Genomic DNA, 9,662 nt, shown 5'->3' with positions numbered 1-9,662 from the left:
GGCAAGGAGAGGTTCTGGGCCGGCGCGGGCAGGGACGGCCCCGCGTCCCCAACGAGGCAGCGCGTTGAGCTGCGGACAGTTGAGCTCTCGGGGTTTAGCGTGCCAGTGCCGTTACAAACCCGCTGTAGCGACATTTCCCATTTGAGCCAGTAATTCCACTATAATCAGCCAGGCAATGTATTTAACCTCTGGAAGCGACGGCCGTAACGCTTGCTGAGCTAATTCGCTGGAGGATTCTTAAAAGGAGACGAAGGCCCCGAGCGCTTGCACAGCTCGTGGAACGCGGGCAGGCTCTGGATAGGGTTTTAGCTGTTGGGAACAGGTTGCAGCAGCAGTCTGACCCAGCTCGGCTTCCCGAACGCCTTTGTCGCTCAAGCTGCTGCCAAGCGCTCGGCTCCGTTAGCAAAAGGCCTCTAAAAATCACGTTGTGGAGCCATCCGCAGCTGGCTCCCGAGCAGGCGCCGTGTCGCCTGCTCCTCCTCACCGGACTGCAGGTGCTGGCTCTTCGGTGCAGCTGCTGCTCCTCCACCGTTGATCCCGGCTGCGCCACCTCCTCCAGCGCGGTGCCGAGGCGCGGGGCTGCTGGCGGCCGGGCGAGACGCCCGGTCCCGCCGGGGCTGCGCTGGACCCCGAGCTCGCTGCAGCCACCCCGTCCCCAGCGGGTTTGGTTTCTTACAACAGCTCTGACTGCCACAAAGATTAAAACAAGTTTTTATTGGAAATGTTCACCGTACAACAGATAAACGGCTTCAGTAAGAGTACACAGTGCTCGTTGGAACAGGCCACTGAAATACAAAAAGCGTTGTGACCGGAGTATGAAAAACAATTGTCTATAAATCACCAGCAGTTGATGCAGATCTCAAAGTGCCTACAAGTACCATCTGACACCTACCCCAGTGTCCTAGCGCGGTTCTAGAAGTTGATCTAAGTCACTGGGCCTGCCGCTGGCCCCTGTAACTCTTCACAGCATTTGTCTTACATTCAGTTAAGAAATGTCATTGTTGCCTCTTAAATAAGCGTTGGGATTCTCTCTCGCTCACCCAACTGTTCCCCGTAACATCTAAAATGCCCATTTTACGTACAGCGAAGATGGCGGGTGTCAGCTCTACCTTCGGAAAGGCGTGCAACGAGAGGACGCTAGCGATAGTCCTGGAAGGCACACGGCTGAGAACTGTTGGCTACTGAAGGTGGCTGGCAGAAAGGGTGAGCCTCGCTGTAGCACTAGGGTTTTGTTTGCTAGAAATGACTGAGCGTTGGCAGAATTCCCGGGGTTTTGTTTATACGCGGGTTGACTTTGCATATTGAAGAATTCACTAAAGCTGAACCTTGGGGAGCCGAGTTTGGACGCGGCCGTTCTGCCCCTGAAACGCCGGCGGGAGCTGGTAAGCCAGCGCCGAAGCCGCAGAGCTGCGCCGCCCGCGGCGGGGGAGCCCGCGTCCGCTCTGCTGCGCCCGCGCTGAAGAGGAAACAACGGCTGCAGCGCAGCTCTGGTTACCCTGCCGCCAAGCCTGGAGTGTCCGTCCATCCTCTCCTGAGCGACCAGACGGACGGGTCTCTTTTTCACAGTAAGTAAAGCTGCTGTGCACCCCGCCAGCACGGCAGGAACCTGCCCCTGCACTGAGGTAAAGCAGAGTAGGCTTGTGAGGATTAAAACGCACTTTAAAGCCATCTGAGGACACCAATTCCCTAAAGCACAAGCTCCCCTACGTTCCCGCTTTTAATCCCTCACGGCTGCTTCCACCAGCGTTGCCATCTGTCTTCAGCACTGCCCTAGTTTCTGCTCCCACCCTGCCGTGCCCGCAGCCGATTCCGCAGGACAGCTGCCCCTCTGCTGATTCTGGTAATTTCTGGAGTGAGCACCTGGAACCATTGGAGGGAAAGGGAGTAGCTGGGAGGGAAAGGAAAAATCCTGGCTCTGAGGTTAAGAATAAAGCATCAGTGACATCTGCTGCTCTCCTGGTACCCAGCAGCATGAGGTAAAAAGGGAAGGCCGGGCCGCTGAAGCTGCCGATACGGGCTCCTGTTCTGGCACTAACTCCCAGCCAAAGAGGAAGAGACCCGAAACTTCCCTTCGAGCCCAGATCGCAGCAGGGGCTGCTCCCCCCGCGCTCACCAGCTGCAGGGCAGCTGCAGGGCAGCCCTCCCGCCTGCAAGCCCCCAAAGCTCAGGCCAAGCCCTCGTGCTGCGTTTACCCGCCCCAGCAACGAGTCGAGGTCCTTCTGCCATCAACCCTGTTACCTGGGACCTTCCCACGGGCCTTTCCCGGAGCTTTTCCTGGTCTGGTCCCAGGGGAGCTGCTGCAGCCAGCTGCGTCCTCTGCTGCTGCAGAGGACCTGGGTCTCCTGCAGCCCTGGGTGCGGGTGGGAAGCGTCTTTCCAGCCCTCGCCTCTGGGCGGTTTTCCTTCGCGCAACCAGAGCGATGGCTGAAGGCGCAGAGCCCCGAGGAGAGACGTCGTTGCTTTTCTCTCCGTTGCGGAGCGCAGGGAAGGCAGCCCTTGGCCCTGGCACCTCTCTGTGACCTTGGCACCGTTTCCTGGTCTTTCCCTTTGGGTGCTCACAAAGGGGAGAAGAGCTGCAGCAATGGCTCAGGGGATGAAGTATTAATGCCCGTCACATGCCCCCTGGCCTTAGCTTCTGCGTGCCCTGAAGCTCAAACATCCAGCCAAAGCAGAGCGGTTCCCGTCTTTACAACCCTCTCCATCTGGCTCTCCTCTCCGGGAAGCCGAATAACTGCGCAGCTTAGCCCAGCCCACAGCAGCGCAGAGGGAGGCAGGATCGCCACGCAGACCTCGGCCCTGTCTTCCCTCCCTTCTGCTGTGCAGCTTTCTTCTCTAACGCCTTTGTGAGGGTGCTCTAACGGGCTGCAGCGCGGCCTTCATCAAGCACCACCCGCCAGAGACGGGAAAAGAAGAAAACAACCCCGAGAGGCAGGTGCCAAGAGTGGATGCCCCCTCCCTGGCAGCTGGAGCTGTGGCTGAGCTCTCCCCACGTTAACGGAAGGCTTCCCACTCCTCCTTGCTCAACAGCTCTGCCAGCAGGTCTCAGCAGCCGAAATGGCTTTGCAATGAACAGGAGAGGGCACGGCCGGGTTAACCCTGCAAGCGCAGAAACGCAATCAGTTGGAGCATCCTCTTACAGCAAGGGGCTGAACAACCCCCCACGGGGCTGAACCACCCCCCACGGCTCCCCTGGAGACTGCAGGAAGATCCCGAGCCAGAAAAGCGGAGTAGCTCCCTGCAGCGGAGGGACAGGGAGGAAGATGAGGGCCAGAGCTGGCTCAGGGGCTGCCCCAGAAGCTCCAGGCCAGAGGGCTGCAAGCCTGCGCTGGAGGACGGCAGGTGCTGGGAGCTCTGTTCAGTCCCTGCCACCTCCACCCTCCCTAGGAGCCAGGGTGGTTTTCCTCCCCCCGCTGTCAGCCGAAGGGCACAGCCTGCAGGGAGCAGTGAGGAGTGGCTCCCTCCACAGCTGGGGCGAGTGGGAATGTGCCATGAATTCCCTTTAAAAAAAAATCATACAAAATTATTTGGCTAATAAATTAAAAAAGTCACTTGGTCACCGCTGTGGGGAACTGCTGCTCTTCTTCCCGGGGCAGGGCCTTGGGGGTGACCCTCGGCCAGCAGCCAGCTCAGCCCAGGCGAGGGCATTACGGCTTCTGTGTTCCCAGCTGGAAGCGGGCTTCCTCGGAGATCCCGTACTGCTCCAGGGGGTCCTGCAGCGAGAGCACAGGGAAGGCACCGGTGAGACGCAGACGAGGCGGGAGGCCAGCAGGACTGCGCCCCAACCAGCCTGCAGTCCAGGGCGCTGATGCCGGTCGTGGGCTGGATTTACCCCAGTCCAGCCCCCGGCTGCTGTTTCTGGTGCAGAAAGTCAAGCCGTCCTCGGGGAGGACGCAGCGGATAACCAAGGTTCGCGGGCTGCATTCAGTCCACTGGTGCGGGTGAGCCGCAGCCACCTCCGTCACCTCGAGCAGGGATGCTCTGCGGAGCCTGGCAGAGGGGCGAGCAGCAGCCCAGCCCACGTACGCTCTGACCTGGCCAGGGCTGCCCGTGAACTCTGCCAGGGAACCGGTGGGAGCCCGGGCTAGCCCAGCCCCGTCCGGCTACAAACCTCGGCCACTCCACCATGGGAAGAGCATGCGTACGACAGCTGGAGTTGAGCACAACGCAGGGTGCTCGGCAGGGAAGACTCTCGGGCCCAGCTGTTGAGACAGACCTTCAGGAACTGGCTTACTACGGGATCTCTTTCATACACGCGGCAGCAAACAGCCTTGTGCAGGGCAGTCGGCAGCAGCACCCGAGATCACCAGCCGCTGCTCCAGCCCAAAGCCAGCGGTCACCACCTGACAAGACTTCAAGGACTCACCTTCCCTGTCATTTTCTGGATCTCATTCCGGTAGAAAATCAAGCTCCTCCTCATGAACTCATAGCTGTAACACAGGAACAGACATGCGGCGGGCTGAGCAGAAAAGGATGTGGAGAAGTTTCAGATGCTATTTAGAGCTGAAGGGAAGCTTGCTCGGGAGGAGATGACTGCTTTCCTCCCTGGGTTCACCACAAGCTGATCCCAGAAAATAAACAGCACAGAGCGCACGACGCACACCTCGCACTAGTGGCTCAGCCTACCTGGCTCGCTTGAGTGCCTCGATCCACTCCTGACACTGCTCTTCACTGTCGCATTCGAAGCAGTATTTCCTCTCTGGCTCCTCAATGAAACCTGCCAGGGATAAGGAAAAGGTTTAAGGGAATTCCTGGCAGAGCTGCCTGCACTCCACTGCTCTCCCTCCCCAGCAGCAGCCAAACTCTGCCAGGCCACAATTAGCGCCTCTGTTCAATTAAGATGATCTGTGAACGAGCCATAACCCAGGCCTCTGTCCCCTCTCCCTTACCCGGGGTGGCTCCCGGCCTGGAGCAGCTGCCTACAGCGTTACTCAGCTTACAGCAGCCAAAGACTTTGGAGAGGAAAGAACTTCTCAAACTGAGAGCAACAGCTCGGAACTGAACCAGAGCAACACGGCCAGATTCAGGACTGAAACTCCCTGAGCCTCCCTGCAAACAGTCACCAGAGATTTAGTAATCAAAGTGGAAAATGGCCCCGAGGAAGTGATTTTGATGTATGCAGAGGGCAGCCATCTGAGGAATTAAATCGCACTCGGAGAAGGTACCGACCTGTCTTTGCTCGAGGCTTTTTGAGAATTTGGTACTGTGCACAGTGGAAAGCAAGGCCCTGTGCAACTCCCGTTCTTTACCAAGACAGAATCAGGACATCTAATTAATTACACTGTCCCCAGAGCTCTGCTCTTTAGCACATGGCCCACAGAGATCGAGGCTGCTGCTGAGAAATAACTGGGTCAGGCTGCATCAAACCCCTCAGGGCTGCTGCGCCTGACACAGCCTGACACCAGCTGCCACCGCTTTTAACACTTTTCTCAGGAATCCTCATCCACCAGAGCTCCCGACAGTCCTAAAGCCCCAGAAATTCGGAGCGTGCTTCTTAGAGAGATCAGGGTGTTTGAGGGTCCTTTGGAGACAGCGAGAACATCGGCTAAAAGAGGAGACAAGGCTCTGCACAGAAAAGCAGCTGTGCCCGACAACCAGGCCAAAAGATACGGGGATGGCCTTGGAGAAACATCCTGTTATTTTCGCCACATACCTCTCGCACAATGATTAGTTGTTGGATGAAAGGCTGCTTACAAAGGACGACACACCACGAGCCAGCTGGAGCCACGGCTATCAACACAAGGACAAACAGCGTGGCGGGAGGACTGGTGCTAGATTAGCCCCACAGATGATTTATCTGAGGCTCACTTTTTTTGATAAAATGCAACAGCACAGAAGCAGCAATCTGTCAGTACCAAACCCTCCCAGAGAGGGATTTCCACAAGCACTAAGCCGTGGTCCGTCTGTCGTTACCGCTTCTCTCCTCACATGCAGCTGTGCAGATCGCACAGACTGCTTCAGCCAGCAATGAAATGCCGCTGTCCTCGGGACGGGGCACGGCAGCGCCAGAGACACAACTGGCAGCCGACGAGGAGAAGGGCTGAGGAGCAGCAACCCCACTGTCACCAGAGAAAGAGAGGGAAAAGCAGGAACTAAGCAGCAAAACATTTCCTTTTAGGTAGCGCTATGTGCCATAAGGGAAACGCCAAGGGAGCGCGTACGCAGAACTCACTGATCGAGAAGACGTTCTCCTCCTCTTTGGTGATCCTGCAGTGCTCCAGCAGCAGAGCTCCAATGGGCTGGAAAAGACCCGGGGAGAGGGTTTAACCCACGTCGTCCACCAGCGCGACAGCGGTCTGCACCCCCAGAGTCTGCCTCGTGCCTTTGAAGCGAGTTTCATAACCCGGTGCTACTTTTAAAGTAATTCAGTCTAATTGCATGAATGTTCCGTGTTCTTTTAATCGACCTTTTTGTGTCTGCTGACATGCTTCGTGCTGCTAATCTTACCCGTAACACTTTGCGTACATTAATTAGGCGTTAAACATTTCTGCTTGCTCAGATTCAGTCTCGGCTCTAGCGTTCGTTTCTGTCATGTGAAGACAGCGAAGAGGTTCACTTCCTTGCTCAGTAAATCAAACGAAGATGAAATCTTTAACGCGACGCACAGAACAACTCACGCCGTACTTGGCGAGGGCAGCCCTCAAGCCTTGCAGGAGGCTAAGAACCGCGTGTTGATGGACTAGAACAGCTCAGGATAAACAGACAAACGGTAGGTACTATTTGCTAGCCAGCACACACTGAGCAAGGACATGAGAACCAAAGGGCGATACAAGCCATAAACAAAAGCAATCCATAAGCAAATTCTTCTGTCCAAGCTAGACAAAATGCGAGAGGCAAATAAGGCAGCAGGGAAGATACTGGAAAACCTGTTTTACTCTGTATTTCTGGCACAACGGTTTTACGTTAGCACCCTCCACCTACCCGCTGAACTATTTTTGCTCCATTCAAGAACATCCTCTCCCCTCCATCAGAACACACGAGGGCTTACAAATAACCACCCGAAAAGACGAGAGCAGAGCAGCGCTGGGCGGCAGCGCAGGAGCCACAGCCGAGTCTTTACACAGCCACGTGCCAGAGCGGCTGCTCAGCGTCTCGGCCCTACCCGGGGAACTGCGACTGCAGCTCCAGCGAAGCGGCGATTAGCGACTGCGCTTCGGCAGAAAGGAGAGAGGGGTATTTCTGAAAACAGCAGCTCAGCCATTATCAGGGTAAAATATTTATGATGGAATGAGTCTAAAAATGCCACTAAAAGCTTTCCAGTTCCTTTGTTTGTAGCACTGGCATGCACAGCATCTTCCTTCACACACATGATTAAGATTGCTTTTATATTCATTTTTCCAAGAAAAGAATCTTTAGCAACAGTTATCAAGGGATGCATTAAAAATCACCAGATCTCAGCAGCAGCAAAGCCAGAAACAGAATCCAAAGGTCCCACCCCTCATTTCTTTTTTCCTAGACCTAAGCAGGGCTTCTGCATGCCCAAAATAACAATATTGACAGGGTATGGCCACAAAAGCTTCCCAGTAACAGTGAGCATTGTACGCAAGTAAAAAGCCTGGCATAAAAAAGAAGAAACAACGCTAATTCTTTTCCCAGGAGAGCAAAAGCTAAGCTTCCCCTCCCAGTTTGGCACGATAAGGCACAGTCCTACGAACAAATATTACGGACTCCACCTTTTGCAGCTTTGGGGAAACGGTTACATTTAAAAGATTCGTTCCAAGCTCCCAGGAGAAGCACCTGGGTGCGGTTAGATGGCAGGGCTGCTCCTCACCCCCAGCAGTTTTTGCCGAGGAGATGGAAGGGGAACCGTGGGCGCGCTGTCCTGGCTCTGGCAGCCTGTTACCGCACCGTTTTACAAAGCCCACGCAATCAATTCACAGAAAATGAAGAGAGAGGGAGGAAAACAAACAACAACAAAAAAGCAGATCCCATACCTCCGCTTCGTCTGTCCGGAAGTAGAAGAGAAAGTTGACAACGAGCTTCACAAGGCGTTTCTTTAACACTGCAAAGAAAAAGAGCGTTAAGGGGGGCGGAAGGGCTGAGCCAGCGGGCACGGGGGGCAGAGGGAAGCCCCTTCCACCCCTGCCAGCACTCAGTACAGCACCAGTTCAACCAAACCTATGCGGAAGCTCCAGTACGGTTTAGACTTTTGCTCCTAGAGGAGCTCCCAACACCGCACCCACTCGGGAAGGGCACCCTCTGCACCAGCCCTGCTGGGCTGCCCTCGGCTGAACCGCAGCCGCCGGGTGACAAAGTCACTTTGCAGCTTCTGGAGCGGCTTCTGGGCAGACAGAGCCCACGGCACCGCGTCACTGACACACACACGATGACGGGACCTCAGCCACCCCCCGGGAATGCTCCAAATCCCGGGGCAGCCCCTGCCTGGGGCTGTCAACACAGGCGTCACCTCCAAGGGATAAAGTCCACCAGAACGCTGCAGGTCCTCAGGCGCAAGGAAAGGCCAGGACAAGGAAGTGAGTTTGAGTCTCGTACCCCAGTGCTGGTTTGCAAGGACGTTTGCTGGGAGATTTCAGGAAAGACCCTTTTCCTCTGAACCCCTGGTCCATTGTATCCCCTACCAGCCATGCTGCCCCAGCCGCACCCCGTCCCTCCTCATCCCTTCCTCCACTCCAGCCCCCCGACCCCGAACCCCCTGGTCTGGATCACAGAATCACAGAATCGTTTGGGTTGCAAAAAGACCCTTAAGATCACCAAGTCCAACCGTTAGCCCTGCACTGCCAAGGCCACCACTGAACCGTGTCCCCAAGCACCACATCTCCCCGGCTGTTAAATCCCCCCAGGGATGGGGACTCAGCCCCTGCCCTGGGCAGCCTGGGCCAGGGCCTGGCAGCCCTTTGGGGGAAGAAGTTTTTCCCCATACCCAACCCAACCCTGCCCTGGCGCAGCTTGAGGCCGTTCCCTCTCGTCCCATCGCTTGTTCCTGGGGAGCAGAGACCGACCCCCCCGGCTCCAGCCTCCTTTCAGGCCGTTGCAGAGAGCGATGAGGGCTCCCCTCAGCCTCCTCTTCTCCAGGCTGAGCCCCCCCAGCTCCCCCAGCCGCTCCTCCCCAGCCTTGTGCTCCAGCCCCTGCCCCAGCCTCGCTGCCCTGCTCTGGCCACGCTCCAGCCCCTCCATGGCCGCCTTGGGGTGCGGGGCCCAGCGCTGAGCACAGCATTCGAGGGGCGGCCTCCCCAGTGCCCAGCGCAGGGGCACCATCACCGCCCTGCTCCTGCTGGCCACACCGTTCCTGACACAAGCCAGGATGCCATTGGCCCTCTTGGCCACCTGGGCACCCTGCTGGCTCATGTTCAGCCGGCCGTCGGCCAACACCCCCAGGTCCACCAGTACCACCAGTCCTGCCCCCCAGGCCGCCCAGTTCCCCCAGTCCCTTCCCCCCACCCCCCTCCAGCCCTGTCCCCCAGCAACGCCAGTCCTGGCCCTCCACCCCCCCGCTCCTACCCTCCCCCTCCACCAGCCGCCCCCCAGTCCTGCCCCCCCGTTCCCCCTCACCGCTCCCCTTCTTGGGCACCCGCATCAAGATCTCCGCCGCCTTCTCGGCGGGCTGCCGGGCGAGGGACAGCAGCTCCCGCTCGTTGTACCTCATGGCGAGGCCGCTACGGCCGCCCCATCGCCCCGGCCGCGCCCGCCGCCCGCGCCCCGGAACCG

At 57.4% G+C, this 9,662-nt stretch overlaps 1 protein-coding gene across 5 annotated transcripts; it reads right to left on the bottom strand.

Annotated features, from left to right (window-relative positions):
- Positions 1-17: 17 nt before the first annotated feature.
- PLEKHJ1 (pleckstrin homology domain containing J1) lies at positions 18-9,660 on the bottom strand. Of its 5 annotated transcripts, XR_014230289.1 has the most exons (7): positions 9,507-9,660; positions 7,931-7,998; positions 6,169-6,235; positions 4,623-4,713; positions 4,363-4,426; positions 3,829-4,198; positions 3,642-3,709 (listed from the first exon to the last, which is right to left on the bottom strand). XR_014230289.1 is itself a non-coding variant. In XM_082331058.1 (6 exons), the coding sequence occupies exons 1-6, from the start codon at positions 9,598-9,600 to the stop codon at positions 4,100-4,102; spliced, it is 483 nt and encodes a 160-aa protein (XP_082187184.1). In that variant the 5' UTR covers positions 9,601-9,660; the 3' UTR covers positions 18-4,099. The 5 variants fall into 5 exon arrangements, 3 of the variants coding, with proteins under 3 accessions (XP_082187184.1, XP_082187185.1, XP_082187186.1); XM_082331058.1 differs by having other exon boundaries at positions 18-4,198; XR_014230288.1 differs by lacking the exon at positions 3,829-4,198 and having other exon boundaries at positions 19-3,709; positions 4,363-4,455.
- Between the last annotated feature and the right edge of the window lie 2 nt (positions 9,661-9,662).

The sequence above is a fragment of the Platalea leucorodia genome (assembly GCF_965183815.1).
Source record: "Platalea leucorodia genome assembly, chromosome: 21".
In the NCBI taxonomy this organism is placed as follows: Eukaryota; Metazoa; Chordata; class Aves; order Pelecaniformes; family Threskiornithidae; genus Platalea; species Platalea leucorodia.
This window is presented reverse-complemented; position numbering and strand designations above follow the sequence as displayed.